The sequence below is a fragment of the Camelus bactrianus genome, chromosome 22, assembly GCF_048773025.1.
Source record: "Camelus bactrianus isolate YW-2024 breed Bactrian camel chromosome 22, ASM4877302v1, whole genome shotgun sequence".
Lineage (NCBI taxonomy): Eukaryota > Metazoa > Chordata > Mammalia > Artiodactyla > Camelidae > Camelus > Camelus bactrianus.
This window is the reverse complement of record NC_133560.1, coordinates 31,542,641-31,568,934: the sequence shown is the minus strand read 5'-3', so window position 1 is coordinate 31,568,934 and position 26,294 is coordinate 31,542,641. Positions and strand designations below refer to the sequence as shown.

Sequence of the window (26,294 nt, the reverse complement as noted above, 5' to 3'; positions counted from 1 at the left end):
ATGATTAGGGATCTTGAGCATCTTTTCATGTGCCTGTTGGCGAACTGTGTGTCTTCTTTGGAGAAACGTCTGCCCAAGTTCTCTGCCCGTTTTTTTAATGAGTTGTTCTGTAGTCACCTCTGGACCTCCCTTGCCCTGCCCTTATTAACATATCTTCCTTTTCACAGAGACTTCAGTTTCTGAGCAGTTTCAGATTTACAGAAAAGCTGAGTAGAAACTGTGGAGACCCCCTCACCCCAGTTTCCCTGCTGTTTCCCCCTCAGTGTGCACACCTAGCACCGGTGTACTGCAGTGTCACAGGCGGTGAGCGATCGTGGTACTTACTGTTAACTGAAGTCCGTAGCGACACTCCGGTTCGCCCTTGCTGCTGTACCTTCCGTGGGTTTGGACAAACAGATAGTGACGCGTACCCACTGCTGCAGCACCACACAGAGTCGTCTCACTGCCCTAAAAATCCCCTGTGCTCCGCCTCTTCATCCCTCCCCCCGCCCCACGACCACGGATCCGTCCACACCTCCAGAGAGCTGCCCTTCCAGAGCTGGGCTCACAGTGTGCAGCCTCCTCAGACCACCTTCTCTCACTTAGTCGTGTGTACTCGGGGTTCCTCCGTGTCTTCTCTTGGCTCGATGGCCCCCTTCTCGGCACAGAGCACATTCCATCGTCGGCCGTCTGTCTGTCCGCCCACCTACTGGAGGGCGTCTTGGTTGCCTCCATTCTGAGCAGTTTCAGTTGAAGCTGCTGTAAAAGCCCATGTGCAGATTTCTGTGTGGACCACACCATCTCCTTTTACCTCTTCAGAGCTCAGGCCACTCACAGCCAGGGTCTCCCTCAATTCTGGACCCTGGGAAGGGATGTCCACCTCCACCAGTGACCCCGGGGGGCAAGGATGGTGGCCTCCCGGCTTGCCAGGGCCCAGAGCTGAGCGAGGGGGCAGCCGTAGGGTGGGGCTGGCAGACCTGCCCCAAGTCCCACCAAGCCGAGTGACCTCAGGGACCAATCCTGAGCCTGCTTCCCCACCTTCATGAGTCCTGGAGAGAAGGGTGTTGGCCTACCCTTCCAGCTTGTCCACTTCCCCTTCTTCATCTGCCCTGCTCCTGGCAGAAAATGCTGCAGAGAAGCCAGCAGGTGGCCACGCTGGACAGGCATCGCCCCCTGGAGTTCTCACTCCTCGGGCCTGGAGCTTCTGGGTTCCGAAGGTGGGCGCCAAACGCCCCGAGCAGGTTTCCCGGCCCCTGGAGTCCAAGGCGGTAACTCAGTTTGCTGCCCGAGCTTGTCTGCATTTCCCAACCTCCCTCCTGTGCACACAGCTCTCCAGTCAGGAAACTCACGTTGGTCAGACACATACCCTCCCCCGTCCAGACCCCAGCACAGCGCAGCCCAGGGCCACCGAGAAAGGCCAGCAGCCCTGGGCTTGAGCCCAGGGCTCTGTGTCTTGTCCACACAGGGAAGAATCCTGCTCACTGGTGGGAATGGAGTAAAACAGGGCAGCCGCTGTGGGAAAGAGCAGTTCCTCAAAAAGTCAGACAGAGCAGGGAGGGTATGGCTCAGGGGCAGAGTGCATGCTTGGCACGCTAGTTCCTGGGTTCAATCTCCAGTACCTCCATTAAAAAAAAAGTCAGTCACCATCCGTCCTGTCCCAGAAACTCCAGTCCTAAGCATATATCACAAATAATTGAAAACAGATACTTAAACAAAGATGAGTTAACAACTGTTCATAGCAGTGGGATTCACAACAGCCCCCAAGTGGGAAAACCCAAGTGTCCACTGATGGGTGAAGGGATACACACAGTGTGGTCCCTCCACACAGGAGGGTATTACTCAGCTGTGAACAGGACAGAAGCCCTGACACCCGCTCCCACGTGGACGGACCCTGAGAGCACGACGCTCAGGGAGAGAAGCAGACACAGAAGGACACACAGTGTGTGAGTCCACGGATGTGAAACGTCCAGAACAGGCCAATCTAGAGACAGAGAGGGGGTTCCTGGCTGTCAGGGGCTGGGGGATGGGGTGAGGGTGACTGCTGATGAGGACGGGGGATGTCAACTGCTGATGGGGACGGGGCTTCTTTTTGGGGTGATGGTCTGTTCTGGAACTAGACAGAGGTGATGGTGCACAGCACTGCAAATGTACTAAATGCCACTGAATTGTACACTTAAAGATGGAAAACTATGTGAAGTTCATCTCAATTTTTAAAAAGGCGGGGAGGGTATAGCTCAGTGGTAGAGCAGGGGCTTAGCATGCACGAGATCCTGGGTTCAATCCCCAGTCCCTCTGTTAAACAAGTAAGTAACTAGACCTACCTCCCTCCCCCACCAGAAAAAGAAAAAAAGCAATCGTTCAAAACAACTGTATCTCGATGATAGTAACGTCGACCTTAAAAGTAAAACAGCCAGTTATTTTGCAAAGAACACAGGGTTACTCGGGAGCGGCGGAGTTGCATTTCGGCTCGCACAGACCACCCGAGAACGCGGCAGGGAGAGGGGGCAGTGGGAGGGGCTGTGCTAAACCCAGAGCCCATTGGAGGAACCTGGGAAGTGTGGTGGCCTTTCATTGGCTGGTGGGGGAGGGCCGCCCGCTGGCGGGGGCGTGGCCGGGCGCGGGGACAGCCCTCTTCCCGGGCAGGTGAGGAGCGCCGGCCTCCCCCAGCTGCCCAGGTGCCATCTCTTCGTGTTTGGCGTCTGGGGGCGCCAGCGAGCGAGTGGTAGGGGGAGGGCTCCCGCTCGGCCTCCCGCCTCCGTTTTAAACGAGATTTCCTTTATTCAGGTTCACGCTCTGTCGGGTGACAGCCCGCGTGTGTGTCCCCGCCGTCCGGCCGAGCTGTGGGTCCCGGGCAGTGAGTGCTCCAGGCCCCGGGCCTGAGCACCTGCTGCGCGCCTGGACCTGACGCACTTCTCCCGTTTCAACAGGAGCCGTCGCTGACTTTGCAGATGTCCCACCTGCGTGTCCGGTGCCACCTGAGGCCTGACCGGACCTTTCCTTCCTCGGGGCGGTCAGGACCGCACGGGCGGGGTTGCACCCACTGCCAGGCAGAGGGCAGCACCTCCCAAGGTCCAGGGCTCTGTTCCGCGGACCAGGCGCCTCCACCCGCCCGCCCGCCCCACCCCCACCCCCGCGCACCGGTTTGGAGAGGACGCCACCCAGGCCCAGGGCAGTGAAGCAGCTCCCCAGACTCCGGCCGCCCCCAGGCCCCCATCCCGGTCAGTCTCTCTGCTGTGCCTGCTGCCTGCCGTGTGCTGGGGACAGAAACCTGGCCTCTGGGTTACAGCAGGCAGGGGGCTGCGGGGGCCCCTGGGCCAGGGTGAACCTCCGCTACCTGGGTTTCCTCACTGGGAAGCAGTGTCAGCTGTCTAACCGGCCTCCGACATTCTCTCCCCTTCCCCAGGTCCAGGCCTTGGGGTCCACCACAGTCCAGCCTGGCCTGCAAGTGGCAGAAACCTCCTGGCCACCTTCCTCCCCGCAAGCAGGGGGAGGCCCAGCCGGCCAGGCTGGAGAGGGCCGGTTCTGATGAGGGCGGTCAGGGTGGGCGGCTGAGTCAGGCCACTGGGATGTGGGCCTGGGGTCTTGCAGGCCCTGCACACACAGAAATGCAAAATAGCCCAGAGTGCGGGTGTTTCCTGCGGGGGAGCTGGGTGGGCCTGGAGGGTGCTGGAAAATTCTGTGGCTCGGCCAGGCCTAGACTCCTGGACTCTCTAACAGTCCCAGCAGACTCCAAAAGAGAAAAAGAATTCCTGGAGGCGGCTGATTTAAAACAAACAAACAAACAATGTGGGACGGAGAGGAGGAATGCTAGGAATGCGGCTGGTCCCCCACCCCCACCCCACCCCGGGCGGGGCCCTGGCCGGCAGCCTCGAAGACCCGCTGAGGGATGGAGGCCGCCCCACCCGGGCTCCCTCAGCCCCTCTGCTCCACATCAGAACAAAGACAATGATTAACAAGCCCACTTGGAAAAGCCATTAAAACTGCCCCAACCCTCCCTCTGGTTTTCTTACATTCTTTGGTTTAATACCTCATTCCTTGGCCGGAAGTAAAAAGGGAGAAAATATTAAAGACAGTCCTGGGGACCCAAGGGATTTTCCTTCTTTGTTGGGGTCAGGATCACTGTCGTCCTCCCTGGAAGGGGAGCTGGGGATCTGGGCCAGGAGCCCCCGCTGGTTTGAATTCTTCAAGGTCCGGGAGAAGTAACCCTGAACTTTGCAGGTTGTTGGAGGCATGTGGGGACTTGGAAGCTGTGTTTCTAAAGCCTTGGCCTGGTGTGTCCCCGCAGCTCTGCCGGAACCCTATACAATATCTGGAAATGACACAAGAACATTCCGGAGCCCAGAGGTTGTGCTTGGGAGAGGAATACAAGCCTCTCTGGGTTCTTTTGAATATTGGGACCTATTTTCAGCGGAAAGGAAGTAGCCAAGAAAACAGGGCTGATGAAGGCTAGTAGGGCCTTCGTTTGCCCAACTGATTCTCGAATTTTCCTCCAGGATAACGCCCAGGAATTTAAACCCTGTTGGCTCAACAGAGAAGCTTGGGGTGAGGGTAGGGGTGCAAAATGTGTGTGTGTGTGTTTTAAAGGATGTTGGAATTATAGGGAAGGAAAGATCCCTTGCTTTCTGGGTTTTTCTTGTTGTTTGTTCATCTCTGATTTTCTGATACAAAGGCCCAGGGGCAGTGGGCTGGCCAGGGGGTCCTGGTGTGAGGACAGGGGAGGCAGTAGGTCCCAGGTCAGCTGGGCTGGGGAGGGGGCTCCCGCACATTGGACCGGAAGACTGGGGGCCAGGGAGCCAGCGTGCGCCGACCTGGGCCCCCAGCACGTCCTGAGTGAGTGCAGATGGAACCAGGTGGGGCTGCCCTCCCTGGGGCTGATAGCAGGGGTTCCGATGTCCACACTGGCCAAGGACGCGCACTGTCAAAATGGTGACCCAGCTCTTGTTTCTGGAGACGATGCTTCTGGAGTTTCCGTCTGGAAGATGGAAAATCCTATGGACGGAGGGTGCAGATGGCTGCAAGTCACGAATGTGGTTAGCCCACTGAGCTGTGCACCTAAAAATGGTGAAGACTGTGACTTTTATGTTATGTCCACTTGACCACCGTTAAAACAACAACAAAAACCCGTGTTTCAGGAAAAAACCCATGTTAGAATCATCTGGAAAGTTTCAGGATATAACAGAGGTGGGAAAGAAAGCCAAAGGGGAACCCTGTTAACAAGGAAACTATCTGAACAGAATAAAGCTACAGAGTTTAAAACCCTGCTCAACATAGCAACATTCAGGAGGCTCACAGTTTTCTCTCTGCTCGCTGCCTGTGTTTCCCTCTCTGCCGCAACTCTATTTTTAAATGTTTTCATACATAAGCTTGGGAGATACCCCAGCTGGTTAGTAAATGTATCAAGGAAACATGGATACAGAGGCTTAAGGCCCTCTTAAAAGCGCAGAAGGGAGGCTGTTACAGCTGGGAGCCCGGTTTCCCATACAAAACACAAATATGACTGTTTGACCCCCCAGGTTCCGGGACTTGGGAAATGGCTGGAGGCAAACAGCACAGACCTGGAGCGGCAAGAATCTCCGTGGACCAGAGGAGACCTTCCCACGTGTCTTTTATATTCTTCCACAGTTGTGTGAATTTGTCACCGGGACACAGTAATTTTTAGGCAAGGTTTAGAAGCTATTGGCATGATCCCAATTATGTATATATGGATAGAAAAATTTATATATCATATAGAAGTGAAATTATATATTGTATGCAAACATATATAGTATATATGTGCGTATAAGTATGTGTATGGTGTGTGTGTTATACACACACATGCGCAGATGTGCTTACATATGCACACATTTCCCACTTAAGCAGATGCAGGAAGTGTCATGGAGGAAGACCTCCGACGTTATAGGGAGTTACTGCGACCTGGTGTGGGGGGGCAGTGTTACAAATGACTTTCAGTTTTCTTCTATTTGCCTGGTTAATTGTGTAGAATGAGTGTTTACCATATATATTTTTTAAAGCCAGTAAGAAAAAATTTGTACAAAAGGAAATCCTGTCCCCATGAGCAGTCACCCCCACCTTCCCCTGACGACCAGGAGCCCGCTCCCTGTGTCTGAGGACTGGCCTGTTCCGGACGCCTCACATCCGTGGACTCACACACTGTGTGTCCTTCTGTGTCTGCTTCTCTCCCTGAGCATCGTGCTCTCAGGGGCCGTCCACGTGGGAGCGGGTGTCAGGGCTGCTCTCCTGTTCGTGGCTGAGTGATGCTCCTGTGTGTGGAGGGACCATGTGTGTCTCCATTGTCAGCTGGTGGGCTTTTGGCTTGTTTCCACCTTTCGTGTGCTGTGACTCACGCTGCCATGAATATTTGTGTACCAGTATTTCTGCGGACACAGCTTTCATTTTCCTAGAGTAGAATTCCTAGGGTAGAATTGCTGGACATACAGTGACTCTTTTTCATGCTTTGGAGGAAGAGCCACTGTCTTCCACAGCGCCTGCACCATTCCACCTCCCACCAGCCGTGGACGACGGTGCCTGCCTCCCCCCTCCCCCGTCCACACTGTAAGTGCCACGTGGACAGTGGCTGTCCTCGAGGGTGGGTGGCGCCGTCTCTCAGTGGTCTGACTTTCATTTCTCTCATGATGTTGAGTAGCTTTTCATGTGCTTGTGGGTTGGTTGTCCACCTTCTTTGCAGAAATGCAAAGGAATTTGGAGCCAGTGGCCTCGGCCCCTTTCCCTCTCCAGCTGGTGCCTTCACCCAGAGCCCCTAGGCTGAGCACCCAAGCAGCCCCCACCCCCCGGCCCATCGAAACGAGAACGGATTGGTGACATGGTGTCTCCACTGCAGGAAGGGGAGGCTTCTGTGCGAACCGTAGCCCAGAATGCCAGCTGGTGTGTTCAGACCAAGAAGGGGACGGGCCAGTCCTGTCCCCAGGGTGGGCCATCAGGAGCCCTGAGGCCACCTGAGCCAGCTGCCCCGAGACACGCCATCAGGTGTCTGTTTCCCGCTATGAACTATTGATGCCGGTGACGTCACCACCTCCATCTCACGTGTCACCTACTGCAAAACCAGAGGGCTGCTCCCCCGCCCCGCCCCCACGTCCTGGGGTCCCTCGGCCTGCCTCCTTCTGCCCTTGGATCCTTCTAGCATTGGCTTCTTCCCAAGATCTCCACGCCTGTCAGTGGGGGCCTGACCTCCAGGAAGCATGGCTGCAGAGGCCCGAGCTTTCAGTTTAACTGAGCTCACACGGTGCTGGGTCACCCTGTGGGGAGCCATCCCCCTGCAGGTCCCGGGGCCCCAGAGAACGTGAAAAGCACCAGTGGGTCTCGGCCGGGCCCCTCAGCTCAGAGCATCCTCTGTGGGGCTGTCCCCAGCTCTTGGGGTGTAGAGCAGCCTCCCTGGGCCCACCCATTCAAAGCCAGGAGCCCCCACATCGCGACAAGCGCAGATGTCCCCAGATGTGGCCCCATGACCCTGGAGCAGAATCCCCTCAGGTCAGAATGGCTGCTTCATTAGAGTCAGCACTGGGCTTCCACTTGGTTTGGCTGTTTTAGGGCAGGTCTTCCACCTGCCCAGGATAAGAAGCCAAGGTCTGGACAGGCGGGGGACAGAGACTTCCCAGAGGGTCGCCAGCTGGGTCTGGGGGCTCTGTTCCTCAGTGAGGGAGGAGGTGGGTCTGCGGTCCCCTTGGTGCCCACGGCCCCATGACCGCGCGGATAGGCGGGCAGCAGGTGACCAGATGGCCTCGGGATCGCGTCCAGCCCAGCTCATGTTCCCTCCACATTGAGACATTGTCCTTTTCATAAATTTTTCAGGACCAGCTGCCCTCCTGTGGCTCCACGCTGGCTCCCAGTTCTCGGAGGCAGTGAGCTACCTGTGGCCGTGGTGACTGTGACCAGGAACCACAAGCGACACCAGTCTCTGCTCCTGTAGGCCGGGGCCAGAAGGCTCAGGTTGGGGTGTCAGTGGTCCGGCTCCTCCTGGAGGCTCTGGGGCCGTCTCTCAGGGGCAGCCGGCCACCCTGGTGGTCACGTCACCCATCTCTTCCCCCAGTCACATGGCTCTCCCTGTGGGACCGCTTCTCCTCTTCTCAGAAGGACGTTGGCCACTGTAGTAGGGCTGCCCCACTCCCGGGTGACTCATCACAGCCAATGACATCGGCACACACCCTGTTTCCAAATGAGGTCGTGTCCATGGGTGCTGGTGGGCAGGACACAGGTGTCTTTGGGGGACCATGATTCAACCCATGGCAGGGTCTGGCGGTTCCCTCCTCCGAGTGCTGCTGTCCCCGCAGATGAGATGCGACCTCCAGGCGAGGCCCCAGCCCCTTCCTGCCTTTCGCACCCCGGCTCCCTGCTGCGGCCCCGCTCACGGGTTTATCGCCCACCTTCCTGAGGCCTGGGCCCCACACACCCAGTGATACGGACCTGTGTCTCTGCCCCAGCCACCTGGTAGGAAGACCCCTGGCCCCCTCTGCTAGGGTGGTGCTGAGAACTTTTCCAAGGATGACAGTGTTGGGGGGGTCGACCCCACCGTGGAGGAGCCAGCAGCTGGGACCCCTGGTGTGACGAGTGAGGAGGGCACGTTTCCTCTGAGGCCATCCCTGAACATATCGCCCCAGGGCGATCGCAAGGAGACTGTAGACAAAACCAGACTGGAGGCGCCCCACAGGACACCCAGCCCTGGTTTCTCACGACTGTCCGGGCACCCACGTGAGGAGGAATGGAGAAACCACACAGCCCAGGGGCCTGAATGTCATGGGCCCAGGGCAGAGAGGACACAGGGGAAGACAGGGTGAGAATGTGGGGAGACGGGAGCCCTGGACACGTGGGTGGAGCAGTTGCTGTGGACAACGGACTGGTGGTCCCTGTAAAGGCTGAACCGGGAACCACCTGCCACTAGGCAATGCCACTCCTGGGGTCAGTTCCTCGATGATTGTGTCATTCCCTCCACACTCACCCCCAAAAAAGATACTCTGCAGTCCTGACCTCCAGTGCCTGTGAGTGAGCCCTTATCAGCAATAAATAGGGTCTTTACTGAGGTGATCAAGTTAAAATGAGGCCCTCATCCAACATGACTGATGTCCTCATAACAAGGAGAGATCAGGACACAGACCACAGGACACACACAGAGGGACAGCCACGTGAGGACATGGGGAGAAGACAGCTGTTTACAGCCTGAGCAGAGGAGCCTTCAAGGGAACCAGCCCTTGACCATGGACTTCTGGCTTCCAGAACTGCAGGAGAATAAACTTCTGTGGCTTCAGCCACCCCCTTGTTTGTGAAGTTTGCTACAGAGGCCACTAGAAACTACTACAGATTCATTGGAAAGAAATGAAAATGTACATGCAAGTAAAAACCTGTTCACACGTGTTCACAACAGCTGAAGAGTGGGAAGAAAACACAAGTGTCCATCAACATATGAATGGTAAGTCCAATGTGATAAATACATATGTATGTATGTATGTATGTATATGTATGCATGCATGCATGCACGCACGCACACTGTGGAACACCATGCAGCCAGGAAAAGGAGAGCAGCCCTGACACCTGCTCCCACGTGGACGGACCCTGAGAGCACGACGCTCAGGGAGAGAAGCAGACACAGAAGGACACAGTGTGTGAGTCCATGGATGTGAAACGTCCAGAACAGGCCAGTCCACAGACACAGGGAGGGGGTTCCTGGTTGTCAGAGGCTGGGGGGCAGGGGGTCGGGTGATTGCCAATGGGGACAGGCTCCCCTTTTGGGGAGATAAGAACGTCCCCAAGTTAATTTTGGTGATGGCTGCACAACTTGTGAATAGACTAAAACCCACTGAACTGTACAGTAGAAGTTGGTGAACTGTCCCATGCAGGAATTCTATCTCACTGAAACTGTTTAAGGAAAACAACATTCCTTTGCTGTTCAAATGTTTCGGACCCAGAGCACCCGGAGCAGCACTGAGCAGACCGCCCCAACTCAGTGCCCCATCCTCCCTCAGGAGGGCAGAGTCTCCTGAATCCGGGATGTATTCCCACTCACCCTACAAATGCCACATCCTCACGACGCCCACCCTGGACAGGGGCTCCTATGCTTGGTCTCCTGCCTTGCGGGCTGTAGCAGCAGCACCGTCACCTGTTCTGACTCTGGGGTGTCTTCAGTGCCCTGCAACCGGCTGGGACACTGCCTCTGCCAGGGGCATGCTGTGGGGACACAGGGTGGCCCCAGAGTTTTGCTGGACATCGCCAAGTTGTGAGTTCGTGTCTGAGTGCTTCCTTCGCCCATCCCGAAACCGTGTGTGCAGCCCAGCCTGCCCCACCGCACCACTAGGACCCTCTGCCCTTAGTGCTGTTCCCTCCACTCACCGCTTTGGGATCACATTTGCTACACCTCCGCCAGGAAGCCCTCCTTAATCCCACAGGGTCCCTGCAGGGCCCTGCCCCATCCTCCATCCTCCAGCACCTCTCCCGACACACAGATACAGCATCCGTGAGAGGACCCACAGTGTGGCTGGATCTCAGTTTTGTGTGCCCAGTGCCAGCCGCAGCCCCCGGCAAGCATGAGGGCTCGAGAGGCTGCGCGGGGCATTTGGGAAGCAGCGGCTCTGGTCCCGCAAAGGGGTACAGCAGAGAAATGCACAGACGCAGCTGCCCCCTAGCCTTGCCCACTGGGCCTGCCGTGACCACAGCGCTGCCCCCGGCTTGTCAGAAGGCAGCCGCCCTGGCCTGTGGCTGCTGAGTGCTCGAAACCTGGGGTCTGAACGGTTCATTCCATTTTGCTGCAATTAACGTGGATTTAAATAGCCACCCAGGGCCAGTGACGCTTCCCTGGGTGGTCCAGATTCAAAGTATAGCAGAGTCTTACTACTCCCAGCTTCAGTGTTTGTGAATTCAGCTACTCCCTGAAGCTTATTTGTATTTATTCGTGAAAAAATTTTTAAATTGTCCATCGAGGCTCCCAGCACTTGTGTGGTCATTCCGGGACACGCCATGGCATCCATGCCCAGGCGAGGGGAGCCCAGGCGGCTCTGCCCTCTGGATGCTGCTCAGGTTGGAAACCAGGGTCCTCTTCTTGCTGATTTAGTGCCCTGTTTTCCTCAGTTAGTGCTTTTTGTGGGAGAGTTTGCCCTTGCAGTAGGTCCCCAAGTGTCCCTGCGCACAAGAAGGCTGTGGAGTGCCTTTGGGGGGTCTGGCAGACACCATTCTGCAGCGTTGACACTGCTGAACCGACAACATGTGCTCAGTAAGGTGCCTTTAAGCAGAAAATGGGTTGGTGACATTGTGACCAGAGACTCTTGGGACCCTGATCCTGCACTTACCCCAGGAGCTGTGGTTCCCTTTTTACTAGCCCGATGCTTGCTGTGGGCGTTATGGACCCTGACTGTGCAAATAATGAGAATCAACAGTATTTTCTAAGTAGAACTTTTACTGAGCTGCACCTTCCACGTCAGCTAAACACCCCAATCACAAAGCACTTCACACATGGGGTTCCTGAGTCCCCAGATCCAGAGAACGTCCCAGGGCCCCTGGCAGCCTCCGACCTGCCCTTCTCAGCCCCTGACCCCGGCAGTGACCTGCCCCCAGCCCCAATCTGTGGCATCGTTTGGTGAGTTTTGCTTGGTCTTGAACTTCGTGCGTGTATGTGGAACAGAGGTCTCCCTGGCTGGTGCCCACGATTCGTCACAGCTGCGTGGTAACCCACTGTCCGGACCCTCCACACAGGGTGTCTCCATCCTCTGGGCACCGGTCTCCTACTCAGAGGATCAGAGTTGAAACAGGAAAGCATGCAGGGAGGGCCCTGCTAAGCTCCCAGGGTGGGGATTGGGCTGGGGCTGGGGTTAGGGTGAGGGGTGGTGCTCAGGATGGAGAGACAGCTCCAGCCCCAGGCAGGACCTGGGGACACAGTGGGGGAGGGGGGAGGCTGGCCTGCTGGTTTGAGCAGATAAGGTTTGTACGTTGGCATGAGAGCCTGGGGCTGGGGGAGGGGAGGGGTTGCACCCTGATGGGGTCGCGACGGGAAAAGCCTTGACCAGGAGAATTCAGGGGAAGGATATTGGGGAACACCCCACCTTGCAGGACAGCGGTCCCTCTGGGAACTGAAGGCTGGGCTGAGCAGAACCTGGCTGGGGTCATGGAGGAGGGGCTCCCACCCTAATGAGGGGTAGGGGAGTCAGCTGCTCCTGGATGGATCCCATCAGGCGGTAGAAGACAGACTCAGAGGTGAAGATTCTCAGAGTAGAGTAAACCCTTTCAGTTCTGCCCGAGCTGGGCGAGGAGGGCAGGGCTCCACTTGGAGGGGCTGCGGGAGCCTCTCTGATGCTGAGACGCCCAGATCAGTCCAACAGAAATCTGGACAATGGGTCAGAGAGACTGGGAGGCCTAGAGGGGTTGGAGACATACAGCCCACACCCACCTGCCCTGGCCCCTGGCCCCATCTCTCACGCCTGTAATCAAGGCAATGAATAAACAAACACAGGAACAAACATTCTGAAACTATTCAGCCATTTCCATTCGAAACAGGAGGGGAAGCCCATGGGGAGGAAGACGACACAGGCTTAGCGCAGCTCCTTATTTTGACAAAGGGGGAGAAACAGAGGCACCTCCATCGGATCAGAAAAGAGAAACAAGACCCAGCCTCCAACCCCTGGGGACGCTGGATGCTGGCCCTCCACCCTCATTTGGCCCCCCCCAACCTCCTTGCTCCTGCCACAGAGAAGTATCCTTTTCAAAATTCTTTAACAATTGCAAGATGATCACACGCCCTCGTTCTCCATCAATCATTGATGAGAGGCAGCTGGCTGGCAAAGCTGGGGCGAGCAGGGTGCAGACAGAGGAGCTGCTCCCCCACCCCTGCAATCGTGGAGGGCCTGCCAGCAGCTCTGTGAGGCTGGTCCCGGTCCCAGGGGGGTCGTGGTTCGACAGGCGGCTCTTGAAACCATGTGTCCACTTCCTGACCCCCGAACCTGGAAGCGTGATGTCCTTTGGGAAAAGGGGGTTTGCAGGTGTAAGGGCCTGGATTATCCCCGTGACCTCTAAGTCCACGTGAGAACAGAGGCAGGGACTGGAAGGGCGGGTCCACAGGCCAAGGATACCAGGGCCTAGGACTGGAAGCCACAGGAAGGTCCCGCCCCCAGAGCCTCTGGAGGGACAGGGCCTGGATGACACCTCAGTTTCGGACTTCTGGCCTCCAGAAGTAAGCGAGAATAAACCTGGCTTGTGGCACCTGCAACGTGGATTCTGGTGAGGGTGGGGGCTGTGTCCCCCCTCCTGTCCCAGCGCTTTCTAGCTGATCAGCTTATAGTGAGGAGCTCTGTGAGCAAGAAGGAAATCCTCAACCCTTCCAGGGAGGCTGTTCTGAGGAATGGACCCGGGGGCAGAGGCCCCAAGTTAGGGAATGAGAGAGCGAATCCTGCAGGTTTAGGGAAGAAGCTTCCAAAAGGGTGCAGCCTTGCAAAGGAGGCCTGTGTACCTGAGGCCAGCAACCAGCAAAATGGCTGGAGACGTGGGGTCTGTGGGGCCACAAGGTCAGCTTGAGGGTTCACACTGAGCAAGACAGGAGCCCTGGCAGGGCCGTGATACCGTCCGACCAACCGTTTACATCCACTCTGGGAACCAGGCGGAGGGTCAGCTGCCCCTTCCTCTCCCTCTGGGCGTCTCCAACCATCCTCCCCGCTGTCAAGGGGCCCATCCCTGGCACCAGTCACCAAGGCAACCGAGATGAGCAGCTGGCCCTGGTGGTACCCAGAGAGAAGGCCGATGGGAGTCCTGGAAGGAGCAAATCCACAGGAATGTGAAAGGGATTCTCCTAAATCCGCCGGGACATTCCTGATTAGCCATTCTGGGGCAGCAGACGGCCTCAGGCGAAAGCGAGGGCCAAGGGCCGCAGGGCGGGAGGCGCCCCTAATCCGAGAAAGCCCTCTGGCTCGGGAGCGGCAGACTCCTAGGCTCCCGGGCTCCGTCCAGGCCCGCGGGCCCGGACCGGCGCGGTTGCCACGACTCCGCTCCCGCTAAAACCGACCTGAGGGGCAGGCGCACTGGCCTCACCTCGATTTAGGGACACGGGAAGTGTCACAGGCTGGGGCAATTAAAAACCCCCTTCAGCCCGAGATGTACAGCAAACAGTGTTCACTCCCGTTTCCTCTATTGAACGTCTACTCCACGCTGGGAACCGCGCCAGCCCGAGATGCCTGTCACCTCTTGGGTGCTTCCAAAAGCGCTGGGGGTCCACATGGCCACTCGGCCTCCCAGGCTCTGGCCTGACTCTCCCCACCCAGCCTGCCCCGAATTCCCGGCCCCTCTGCCGAGGGCACCCCTGTCACCACAACCCTGTAGCTCTTCTGGGAAGCAGCGTTCTCCAGGATATGTTCGGGGAGTTCTGCCGCTGCGACAGAGACCAGACCCGACGCTGGGCGTCCCGTCAACCTGCTCAGTTCGCGCCGGGCCCTGTGCGGGCATCTGCGCCCCAGGCCTCAGTTTCCCCATCCCTGCAGTCAGGGGAAGGGACCGTGCTCAGGCTTCACTAAGCTGGGGCGAACGAAGAACAGTATGGAGCGGCCACTGACACATCGTGCTGCCGGCTTGGTGCCCAGCAGGGGAAACAGCCCCGGTACCCCTGAGCCGCCGACACTTTTCCGCGTGCTAACCTAGGAGTAACATCTGAATTCGAATCAGACTTCTGCCAGATGCCCACAAGCAACATGGAGGCCTGTAGGTTTCCTGCCCAACCCCAAGATGGCGGCGCACCTCCCTTTGCCCTCACGGCCGAGGTGGAGGTGGACACTGCCCGTTTCCAAGATGGCGGCAGCCTGGGGGAAACACGCTTCCCGCCGCCCGACCCGCCACGTACCCACTCTCAAAATGGCTTCTCCCACGCAGGAGGGTAACTCGCCCACTGGCTCGGGCGTCGTCACGTGGTTTCACCGTGTCTCTCCTCCCCAGACTTCCCGGGTCGTTTCCACCTTGAGCCCTGACTGACGGCCGTATTCTCCAATGGTCGCCTGCCATTCTTCTTGATCCCACCCCCTCGAGGGGCCTCCCACCCATTGGGAGGCGCTGGCGAGGTCCGGCGGTTCTCGCCCCGCCCACCTTCACGGCGGGAGCCAATGGGCAGAGCGCGCGGGGGACGTGTTCGGGCGTCTCCGCCATTTTGTGAGTCTATAACTCGGAGCCGTTGGGTCGGTTCCTGCTATTCCGGCGCCTCCACTCCGTCCTCCGCGGGTTCCCTGTGTGTGCAATGGACGGGTGAGTAGTGTTTGTTCGCGGTCCCCGCCGCCGTTCTCGAGCTCCAGCCTTCCCCTCGACCTCGTCCCGATCTCCTCGGGGCGACGGTCCCGGCGCGCCGCTCCCTCCGCCTCCACCTCGGCCCCCGGGCGCCTCCGGTGTTCTTCCCGTCCCGGCTTTGGGCCCGGGCGCTGCCCGGGGAGAGGTTCCCAGCGCAGTGAGGCGGCGGGGGTCGGTGGGGGGGTCGACAGGGCCGAGCCCTGCCCGCTTCCGGTGTCCACGCGGCCCGTCCCGAACGCACGCGGCGGCCGCGCGCCCTTCCCACTTCCTGTCCGGGCCCCGCGCGCACGCGTCGCCCTTGGCGCTCTGTGTGGCACCTCCGGCCCCCTGCACGGCCTTGGCGCACTGCGTGTGGCCCTTCCCGCGCCCGGTAGCCCCTTCGCGCGCCCCGCCGGGACCCCCGCGCGCGTGCGCGGCCTTTCGAGGTCCCGTATGCTCTGGTGCGCGTGCGCGGCCTTTCCCGCCGCGCGGACTCTGCCCTGGGCCTCCCCCGCCCGCCGCCGGCCCGGGCGCGGCCGGAGACGCCGCCCTCCTGCCCGGAAGGGCGCGGGCCCTCCGCAGCCCCGGCCCGCCCGCCCGCCCGCTTTGTTTCTGCCCGGCCGTCCGGTGTGGCGCCCCCGGGCGCGGTGCCCCGGGCGCGCTGGGGGCGGGGCGGCCCCGGAGCAGAATCCGCTCCCTGGTGCGGAGGTGCCGCGGGAGCTCCGCCGACCTGGAGTTGGGAAGGGCCAGGCCGCGCGGGGCTAGGTCTCTGCCCGGGGAGGGTTGCACTTTCCGCGTTGCACTCAGTGAAGGTTTTGAGGCCTTAGTGGGATCATTTCTGATCGGGAGCTTTTAACAAGCTCTTCCTTCCTCTGCTTTTCTGGGCGCGGGCGGACGGTTAAAAAGTGCCCGGAGGGTCACGTGCTTTCGGTGCCTCGGGTTTGAAATGATAGGTTTCAGGATGAATTAAGGCCAGCCTTTTAGAAAAATTGCTGCAGCAAGAGGAACTTGATCTCCTCGTGGTCTGCTTTCCGCTTCGGCTTGGATGGACTCACCGGAGAACCCCTTCCGGAGCCAGCGAGCGGGGGGCGCTCAGGAGCCCTGTGGGGGATCTCGACGGGGGTGGTGTGTCCTTGGCAGTCCGGTGCAGTTCTCGGGTTTTTTCTCCTTGAACTGTTTTGAGGGACGTCGTCTCCCCAAGACGCAGTTTGGGGCGCCGGGTCCCCTCTGCAGCCTCTGTAGGTGGTGTGGTTACGTAGGCAGCCAGGCCTGGCCATGCGGGAGCAGGTTCTGTTCGGCTGCCTTCTCTTTGGAAAGTTTGAAAACGTTTTCCGAAAAGGCCATTTTACGTAGAGCACTTCCTGTGTTTGAGGCCCTCCCTGGGAGTTTGAGGCTGCGAGTCGGCCTGGGTTAACAGTTGGGAAACTGCATGCTTTTCATTCTTTGTTTTTCTGAGGTTTTTTTTGGGGGGGGGGCTCAGTAGGGTTTTTAAAGTCCATTGACACTAGCCTATGAGGTTTTTGTAGGGGAGGGGTGGAGGTCCTTCAGCGGAGGCAGTTGGCGAGGATGGTGCAGAGCGGGCTAGGGCTCAGTGCCCCACGGAGGAGCCGAGGGTCCTGGTGCCGCAGGCTTGCTTCCCTGAGGGCTGGAGGGGGAATCCCGCAGGCAGAGGCCCCAGGATTGGCTTGGCTGGGTGAGGGGGCATCGTGTGACATCGTGGGAGGCTCTGGTCATGGGTGGCCAGGCCTTGGTGACCAGGTGATTTGATGAGGGGTGTTGCTGGGTAAGTTCTCTTTCTGGACGTTTTCTGAGCCATTAGGACATCGCCAGTTTGTTTGCCACATAGAAGCCCTCGGAGGGCTCTTCTGCTGGGTGCTAGGCGCCCCGCCTCCTGCAGCGCGGCCCTCAGCGGGAGAAAGTCCAGTCACGCGGAACCAGGTTGATGAGTAACTCACGTTAATCGTATCTGGTCGTTTCCATCGTGCCGCCCCTCTCGTCCCCCTACCAGCCTGTCTTCCCTTCAGTAAACATTCCCTAAGCACTTCCCGTTTCTAGAAAGCAAGCAGAAGCACTTGAAGCTTAATAAGCATCAAGTGTCTCTCCTCGGGGTTTTGAAGGGGGGGGTGGCTTTGTGGTGGGACAGGTCGGGGGGTGGGGCCGGGGGCCTGCCGGGGGAGGGGAGCTGGAGGACAATGATGGTGCCTTTTCAAGCTGAGACGAAGTGGACGGCAGCTCACTTTCCTGCCCAAAGCTCTCCAGTTAGAGGAGGCCTCCGATGGAGGGACTGGAGGAACCCACACTGGGCTCTGGGGATCCAGGCGGGGCCGGCCCTCCCGCCGGCTGAGGTGCTGTGGGCTCCCCTACCTAACGTTGTTCTTTTCTCTTCTCTGCAGCATCGTCCCAGATATAGCAGTTGGTACAAAGGTAGGCACTCACGACTGACTTCCTCTTGATTGTGATGACCCTGAGGCCCATCAGCTCCTGCTGCAGAGCTCGGTGCGGTGCCTCGTCCGCCAGCGGTCCTCCGATGGCATCCAGTTTGCATTTGGGCGAGGGGAGTCGAGGCCGGGTGGGTTGGGTGGCCCCTCGGCAGTGAAGGTGCTTCGGGCTTTAGCTCATGACCCCTCTGCCCTGCTCTGGAATCGAGAGCTGACCAGTCCCGCCTGGACCACACAACTCACGGTTTGTGGGGTGTGCAGGGGGGCTGTCTTTGGTTTGATGTGGAGAAAGTCAAAATCTGTGTGCACCTCAAGCTGCTTGTGGGGTGAGCAGTGGGCTTGGAGAATACGTGGGCGCTCCGGGGTAAGTGGAGTGCACTTCTAATGACGCCCTTGTCCGGGTAATTTTTGTTCTGAAAAGTGGTACGTTTTTTGAGGTAGAGAAAGTCAGGCACTCTTCCCTCAACGCACAGGTCCTCAAGTGTCCTAGACGATGAGGGCGGGGGCGGCAGGAGTGCGAGGGGAGGCAGGAGCTAGGCTCGCTGCCTGGGGATGGGACAGCCGTGCTGTGGGAAACACTGCTGCTCAGCTGGTTGACTCGGCACTGTCCTGGCTGTGGTGGGGGTCCCCTTGGGCCCTGTTCCCTGAGCTTGCTGCAGGTGGCTCGGGTGTCCTGAGCAGGCAGCCAGCTGGTTTCTGGTCCATTGGCTGTGGGGCCGCTGTGGGGTTTCAGTTTTCCCAGGTGGAGTCTTGTCTTCTTGCAGTGTCCACCCTGATCTTCCTGCAGATAAAACCTGCTGGGAGGCGGGAGAGGGACTTTAATCTAGAGTGCTTGTAGAGTCACAGAGATTCTGCTCCCTGCTTTTGTGGGAGCCAGTTTCCCCGGGCTGTGGGTCCATCACGCTCCCTGGGGACCTTTGCTCCCAGGATCAGACCTGCACAGGATGGAGACCCTGAGGCTCCCTGTGCCCTGCCCCCCAGCAAGGCAGCCTGGGTCCCACCCCCCGCCTCCAGTTCAGAACCAGCTGTGCTGTGAGAGAGGTTCCCGAGTGCTGGCCTGCAGTGGGCACGTGCAGGGCTTGTCCTGTCTGCTGGAGTAGGGAGAGCCCGCCCCTGTGGCCTGCCCTCCAGCCGGTGGTCCTGGTTCTGGTGGGGTCCTCACAAGGCCCGGCGAGGTCTCAGTGCATGACCTGCCCACACCCCTCGGGGTTCTGCCCTCCCTGCCGTGTGTCTGGGCCCCAGTGGGCCGTCCATTTGAGCTGCTGGTTTGGCCTCCACCTGGGGTCCCTGTGCTCAGGGCTGGGAGAGGTGGGGGCAGCCAGGCCAGGATGTGTGTTAGAACATTCCTGTCAACTGGTTGAAGATTGGTGCCAAGGTGCCTTTCTGAGGTTGTGCATCTGTGTATGGGAGTCACGTGGGTGCGTTGTCCGTCATAAGGGGTCCGCGTCCCTGAGGGGGATGGGGAGGGGACAGTCAGGGCTCTCGGTCTCTGAGCACGGAAGGCACGGTCCTGCCCCTCAGACCTGGGGTTTGGCTCTATTCTGCCTGGTTTCCTGTGTGGCCCTCTGTCCAGTCAGGGGCCGGCCTGGTGCCCTGAGGCAGGTTGGCAGGCTGGACTGGTTGGTGGTTTTTAACACTTTGCTTCATTTGTATCAAAGTCCCCCTCTCAGGCAATCCTAGATTGTGTCCCAGTCGTGTTCTCTCCTGGTCTGAGTGGCCCCAAGTCTGAGCCCTGCAGCTCCTTCCGTGCTCGGGCGGGGACCTTGCTGCAGGTCAGGGCTGGTGGCTCTCCGTGCGTAAGTCTGAGCCGGGGGCCCATGAACTGCAGGGATGCTGAGGGTGGGAAGCTGGGGGTAAGGAGATGCTCACTCGGCCTGGGTCTGGGTTCAGAGTCATATTCGGCAGGTAACCTGGTAGTCGGGGAATCCTGTGACTCCCAGCGTTGTGAGGCCATGCCTGGTCTGGGTGCTGATGATCGGAAGGGCTGCAGGAGGTTCTGGGCCTGGATCGCGGGGAGGTGGGCTCCCGCCCAGATGGAACATTGCTGCTGGCCGTCTGGGGGAGGGCAGAGAGGAGGTGTCCTTGAGAAGGGACAAGTTGGAGGAAGAAGGGGGCAGGCAGGGAGGTGGTTCTCCTCTGAGAGCTGGAGGCCCAGGCTGGGCCGGTCTTTCCAGGTCTTCGTGTTCTGGCCGGGTTGGGAGTGGGAAGCCCTACCTGCACCACGGACCCTGTTTGAGGAATGGTTCCCAGTTCCCTGCTGGGGAGCCCCTGCCCCATGGGCTCTAGCCCTGCTGTTCCTGGGGGCAGGGCCCCACCTGGGTCTGGGCTCTGTCCTCCCTGGCGGGAGGGACGCCTGCCTGTTCTAAGCCCAGGCTCCAGCTAATGATTCAATTAGATTGAGGCTAATGAGAAAACACGTTGTTTCTGGAAAGAAGACTAGTGGCTGGCGTCGCAGGGAGTCCTCACCCTGCCGCCGGAGAGGCAGTGTTACTGGTTGTCAGGCTCTGGTTTCCTCCGATGGCTGGAAAGTAGGACAGGCTCCTGCAGCCGAGCCGGTGGCTGCAGTGTGACAAGGGGGCTTTGTCCTGTGGGCTGGGACAGTCTCGTCGCGGGTGAAGCACAGCCCGGGAGTGGCGAGCTTGAGCCCTGTGTCCAGACAGGGAAGGTGGAGATGGGGCCACGTGCCAGTCCACCCCCCCCCCCCCCGCCCTGCTTCTGGAAAGCCCCCAGGCTACGCAGGTAGGGGAGGGGCTGTGTTGGGGCCTGGGAAGGACCAGAGGACCTCGGGGACGGGGAGGACAAGTTGGGCATGGGGTGGCTGCAGCCCAGGGCCCTGGAGTCCCACTTAGCCCTCCCCTCTCTTGCAGCGGGGATCTGACGAGCTCTTCTCTGCCTGCGTCACTAACGGCCCGTTTATCATGAGTAGCAATTCGGCCTCCACAGGTAACCACCTCTCTGCCTCTGACCTCAAGCCCTGCTTTCCTGAGAGCTGGGCAGGGGGAAGCTGATGCCAAGGGGGGGTTACCTCGCTTCCCGGGAAGGCTTCGGTACCACTTGAACCCTGTTCCCCGCAGCAAATGGAAACGACAGCAAGAAGTTCAAGGGGGACAGCAGGAGTGCAGGCGTGCCCTCCAGGGTGATCCACGTCCGCAAGCTCCCCAGCGACGTCACCGAGGGGGAGGTCATCTCCCTCGGGCTGCCTTTCGGGAAGGTCACCAACCTCCTGATGCTGAAAGGGAAAAACCAGGTACAAGGCTGGTATGAGACCCACCCCTGGGGCAGCGGGGCTCCATGGTCTCGACCTGGCTGACCCCACCCTGTGTACACTAGGCCTTCATTGAGATGAACACGGAGGAGGCAGCCAACACTATGGTGAACTACTACACATCAGTGACGCCGGTGCTGCGGGGCCAGCCCATCTACATCCAGTTCTCCAACCACAAGGAGCTCAAGACCGACAGCTCTCCTAATCAGGCGGTGCGGTGCCCCTCGGGTGCGGGTGGGGGACAGCGAGCCTGGGGGCAGCGGGACTCAAAGCTGTTCCCCCCACAGCGGGCCCAGGCAGCCCTGCAGGCTGTAAACTCGGTCCAGTCAGGGAACCTGGCCTTGGCTGCCTCTGCTGCAGCGGTGGACGCTGGGATGGCTATGGCTGGACAGAGCCCGGTGCTCAGGATCATCGTGGAGAACCTCTTCTACCCGGTGACCCTGGATGTGCTGCACCAGGTGAGTGGGTGGGTTTCCCTCAGGTGGGGCTGGGGCTGCAGGGCCCACTGCCTTGGCGGGACCCACCACATGTGCTCTTCCCTCAGATCTTCTCCAAGTTTGGCACTGTCCTGAAGATCATCACCTTCACCAAGAACAACCAGTTCCAGGCGCTGCTGCAGTACGCCGACCCCATGAGTGCACAGCACGCCAAGCTGTCGCTGGACGGGCAGAACATCTACAACGCCTGCTGCACGCTGCGCATCGACTTCTCCAAGCTCACCAGCCTGAACGTCAAGTACAACAACGATAAGAGCCGTGACTACACGCGCCCGGACCTGCCCTCTGGCGACAGCCAGCCAGCGCTGGATCAGACCGTGGCCGCCGCCTTTGGTAAGGCCGCGCGCCCAGGAGGCGGGCCCGGGAGATGTGCCGTGGAGGCCTGGGCGCCACCCTCAGGTCTGGTGTGTTTCCAGGTGCGCCAGGTATCATGTCCGCCTCTCCGTATGCAGGAGCTGGTTTCCCTCCCACCTTTGCCATCCCTCAGGCTGCAGGTACTCAAACCCCCTACTCCACACTGGCTCCGCACGTCCGCTCTTGCGGGAGCCCCCCCTTTCTGGGCACGGGCCTCTGGGTCCCCATGGAGCCTGGACAGGGCAGCTGTAGGCCAGGCCGGGCGGAGCCCCAACTAACCCAGCAGTCTCTGGTCTGGTTCCCTTCAAGCCACGAGTGAGGACCAGCGCACGCGCTTGGAGGGATGTGTCCCTAGTGGGTGCGGTTCAGTGGCCCGGTAAGCGGAGTGGCGTGAGCCGGGCGGGCACACCCAGGAGTCCCTCCTGGGGCCTGGGGGCCAGGCGCTCTCCCACCCACCCGCGTGACAGTCCTAGCCTGCTGCGTCCTGCCCTGCGTGCCGTCTGCATGGTGAGGGCCCCCGCATGTGCGCCTGGCTGAGGCGCCCGCGGGGCCGGAGCTTCCTGTGCTGTTTGGCGCATGTGGACGGGTCCAAACCCAGCACAACCTGTGCTGTGAGGACAGGCGCTGCGGGCCACGGGCGGGCATGGGATCGAGAGCGACACCACCTCCAGCGTGTCCTCGTGCATGAGGGCGGCCTGGCCTCGTGTCTGCCCTGTGGGAGAGGGGCGGGTTGCTCACTTGGCCGCCTCTCCCTCCCCAGGTCTCTCTGTTCCTAATGTGCATGGGGCCCTGGCGCCTCTGGCCATCCCGTCGGCGGCAGCGGCAGCGGCAGCAGCAGGCCGGATCGCCATCCCTGGCTTGGCGGGGGCAGGGAACTCTGTCCTGCTGGTCAGCAACCTCAACCCCGAGGTACGTGGCTCCTCCCTCCAGGCCGTTCCTCCTGGAAAGGCAGGGAGCAGGGAGTTGTGCTCCCAGGTTCTAGTGCAGGCTGAGCCCCCCCACCTGCCTCCTGGGCGCTGGGGGCCTAGCGGTGGTGTCACTGTCCTCTCTGCGCTGGCATCACTCCCTGCAGCCTCCTTTCCCGCAGTGCTTGGAGTTGTCCTGTTTGCCTCAGCACCTCAGTGTACGTTTCTAACTCCACAGCAGTGAGAGCTGGATTACTTGGTGCAGGGAAGCCACCTTGGCATTTGGAGCCCAACAAGCCTCAGTCTGCAGAGGCCTGCAGGCGCCTCTGGGGAGGGGCGCCAGCCACAGTCCCTGAGGTGGCAGGAGGGCCCCTGCTTGTCTTGGGGGACAGGTTCAGCTTGGGGTACGGGGGTGAAGTGATCAAGTCTGAGAGCAGTTCGCTCCTGGAGGACCGGGTGTCCTCTGAAAGGAGCTGCTCACGCCTGCTGACCGGCACCAGGACTCAGCCTCTGAGCCCTGTCCCAGCTCCTGGCAACACTGTCCACCGACAGCCAGTCCACATGCGCCTGGCCGGGAGGCCCCAGGAGGCTGGCAGCAGCCCCAGGAGATAGGTTCTGGAGGGCCTGGTTACGGGGAAGCGAGCAGGGCGGCAAGGGGGCGCCCTCTTGCCGTCCGCCCGCCCAGCGCGTGGCTCGTAATGTGTGTGGTCTTGACTGATGGGACAGCGTGTTTTCTTATGTATTTACTGACCTGTGTTTTTGCTACTTTTTTTCTTTTCTCCCCTTCCCCTTTCCCAATTTTTTTTCTTGCCCTGATCCGGAATTTCTTTGCCAACTGACTGCACGGTACTTCTGCTTCCTGTTGTTGCTTGAAACAAAACAAAACCATAAATAAATAAAAAAAAAATTCCCCCTCAAACCCTGCTCTCCGGAAACCAACCTGCCCTTGAATATTAACATCCTGACAACTTCATCATCCATCAACCTGCACGCCTGCGGGGCTGCCTCCTCGTGGTGGACGATTGGCAACTCGCCCCCTGACCTCTCCCTTTCCCTGTCCCTCCGCTGCCTTGCTCTGCTGTCCTCTAAAGAGAGTCACACCCCAAAGCCTCTTTATTCTTTTCGGTATGTTATCGTTCACACTTTTATTACCTTGTTTTCATGTAATTGAGGTTGTTGTCCTGCCCTGAGGTGTGCTCGTGAGGTCTGGGCTGCGGTTTGCGCACGTCCTGGACCTGAGCATGCACTGCCCCGCATGCCGTGGGCAGTAAGTGTGTGGGTAGCATGCAGAGGATGGTCGTTTGGCACTTGGCCTTTTCCTGGAGTTTACGGCTTCTTTGCTGAAGGCAGCCTTCCTGGTAACTCCCTGTGACTAGACGCAGGTGCCCAGAGGCAGAATAAGCAAACCTTCGGGAAGAGCCGGCCCTGTGCGGGGTGTGTGGGTCGTGGGGGCTGGCGGGAGGCAGCCGTGGGGTCCGGGGGCTCAGTGCCCTGTCCCCGTGCTTTTGAAGGCGTGTACGGTGACGTGCAGCGGGTGAAGATCCTGTTCAACAAGAAGGAGAACGCCCTGGTGCAGATGGCCGATGGCAGCCAGGCCCAGCTGGGTAAGGGCGGCTGCGGGTGGGGGCTCGGGGGGCGGGGCAAGGCGAGCACTGGGGGCCTAGGGTCACGTGTGTCCCCTCGTCAGCCTTGAGCCACCTCAACGGGCACAAACTGCACGGGAAGCCAGTGCGCATCACGCTCTCCAAGCACCAGAATGTGCAGCTGCCCCGCGAGGGCCAGGAAGACCAGGGCCTCACCAAGGACTACGGCAACTCGCCCCTGCACCGCTTCAAGAAGCCCGGCTCCAAGAACTTCCAGAACATCTTCCCGCCCTCCGCCACCCTGCACCTCTCCAACATCCCGTGAGTGCTGCTGCGGGGCTGTCCCTCTGCTGTGCTCCAGGAGGGTCTCAGAGCCCCACTCGGCCCCCGCTGGAGGGACGGGCCTTGCCCTTTCCGGGCAGGACCTGGGACTCACTCCTCCTTCCCACAGGCCCTCCGTGTCTGAGGACGACCTCAAGATGCTCTTCTCCAGTAATGGCGGGGTCGTCAAGGGGTTCAAGTTCTTCCAGTGAGTAGAGCCCCCCCCCCCCCAGGGTCTCCAACCTGCGTCCCCATCCGCCTCCCCGCCCCTCACTGCACACATTCCATCTGCAGGAAGGACCGCAAGATGGCCCTGATCCAGATGGGCTCGGTGGAGGAGGCCATCCAGGCACTCATTGACCTGCACAACCACGATCTGGGCGAGAACCACCACCTGCGGGTGTCCTTCTCCAAGTCCACCATCTAGGCCCCCAGGACCAGCCTGCCAGGTGCCTGGCCACAACTTCCGTCATTCCAGAAAAAAGCCACTTTAAAAAGCAGCTGAAGTGACCTTAAAAGACCAGAGATTTTATTTTTTTAAGAGAAATCAGTTTACCTGTTTTTAAAAAATTAAATCTAATTCACTTGCTCACCTAGGGGAGATGGGGTGCAGTCCTTGCCTGCACCCCCTGCTCCCCGCCCCTCGCCCGTGCCTTCTGCAGCTGCGGGGTGCGTGCTCCCAAACCTCCACGCGGCTCTCTCGTGCCTTAAACCCGCTGCTCTGGCAGGGCCTTCTTGGGGTAGCAGGCGTGGAGGGCTTTTGGGGCCCAAGGGGCCAGCCTCCGCTGGGATCGTGTGCCTGGTGTGGCAGGAGGCTGAGTGGCCAGTCTGGCCGACACCCCGGATCCTTTAATCAAGTGTGTGATTCTCCCCCCAAGTCCCAGGGCGAGACCCCAGGGCATGCCCCTGGCGCTTCGGCTTTGTTTTCACCGGAACCTTTGTATTTCGCTTTGATGCAGCTGCAGACTCTGTGCCTAGCAATATTTCCAGTTGACCAAATATCCTAATCTTTCTCATTTATATGCAAAAGAAATAGTTTTAGGTAACTTTTTATATAGCAAGATAAAAATGGTATGAGTGTAATCTAAAGTTTCTCCAGCAAGTATGACCTTGTATACTGTTATTTTATTCCTTGTAACGAAGTCGCAGGGCAGGATCCAGCCTCGGGGCAGACGCCGTGGCCGGCTGGGCGGCCCCCGCATGCCTTACACCCGACGGTCCTCGGTCAGGGAGGACGAGCGCTCTTCAACTTTCAGGGTTTCTTTTTTCCTGCAAATTTTGGACCAAAGTTTTTTTTTTGTTTTTTTTTTTTTTCTTTTTCTTTTTTGTCTGCCTCTAACGCTGGGACCCCAGGAGCTGGGGCAGCCGCCCTCCGGTCTTAACTGCCTCGTCCTGCACTCATGGGTCCAAGGGGCTCCCGCGCACAGGCCCCATGCTAGCCGGCCCTCCCTCGGGGTCTGGGCCCCGAGTTTCCATGTCGGGTGGAACAAGGGTGTAAATATTTATAATTTTTTATACCTGTTGTAAGTCACAAGGGGCAGCACACGCGGTTTTTTATGGTGACAGATGTATATTTTGATAACAGCGGTTACAGGCTCAGTGTTGTAAGGGGAGCAGGCAGAGTCCACTGCCCGCCGCCAGCTTGTAATGTGGAGAGAACTGAATTAAAGCAATTTTATAACAACTCCTGCCTTTTCCGTAGGCTCTTTTTTCCTGGCACATTG

General features: G+C 59.2%; 1 protein-coding gene and 1 long non-coding RNA gene across 4 annotated transcripts; one reads left to right on the top strand and one right to left on the bottom strand.

Moving 5' to 3' along the window:
• Positions 1-11,354: 11,354 nt before the first annotated feature.
• On the bottom strand, positions 11,355-15,127 carry LOC123611769 (uncharacterized). The gene is made up of 2 exons (XR_012501718.1): positions 14,795-15,127; positions 11,355-13,713 (listed from the first exon to the last, which is right to left on the bottom strand). It is a non-coding gene; the product is annotated as an uncharacterized LOC123611769 (long non-coding RNA).
• On the top strand, positions 15,069-26,254 carry PTBP1 (polypyrimidine tract binding protein 1). 3 transcript variants are annotated; one of them, XM_074351370.1, is made up of 14 exons: positions 15,069-15,189; positions 17,601-17,631; positions 20,513-20,588; positions 20,720-20,892; positions 20,976-21,122; positions 21,198-21,368; positions 21,455-21,740; positions 21,824-21,901; positions 22,522-22,670; positions 23,758-23,791; positions 24,178-24,270; positions 24,354-24,570; positions 24,701-24,778; positions 24,865-26,254. In XM_074351370.1, the coding sequence occupies exons 1-14, from the start codon at positions 15,182-15,184 to the stop codon at positions 24,995-24,997; spliced, it is 1,674 nt and encodes a 557-aa protein (XP_074207471.1). In that variant the 5' UTR covers positions 15,069-15,181; the 3' UTR covers positions 24,998-26,254. The 3 variants fall into 3 exon arrangements, with proteins under 3 accessions (XP_074207471.1, XP_074207472.1, XP_074207473.1); XM_074351372.1 differs by lacking the exon at positions 15,069-15,189 and adding an exon at positions 15,813-17,145; XM_074351371.1 differs by lacking the exon at positions 21,824-21,901.
• Positions 26,255-26,294: the final 40 nt, after the last annotated feature.

Excerpts from the sequence above, each read along its gene's own strand:
- PTBP1 (XM_074351370.1), top strand. Across the intron at positions 20,893-20,975 it reads TGCTGAAAGGGAAAAACCAG|GCCTTCATTGAGATGAACAC; the intron begins GTACAAGGCTGG and ends TGTGTACACTAG. Across the intron at positions 21,369-21,454 it reads CCCTGGATGTGCTGCACCAG|ATCTTCTCCAAGTTTGGCAC; the intron begins GTGAGTGGGTGG and ends CTCTTCCCTCAG.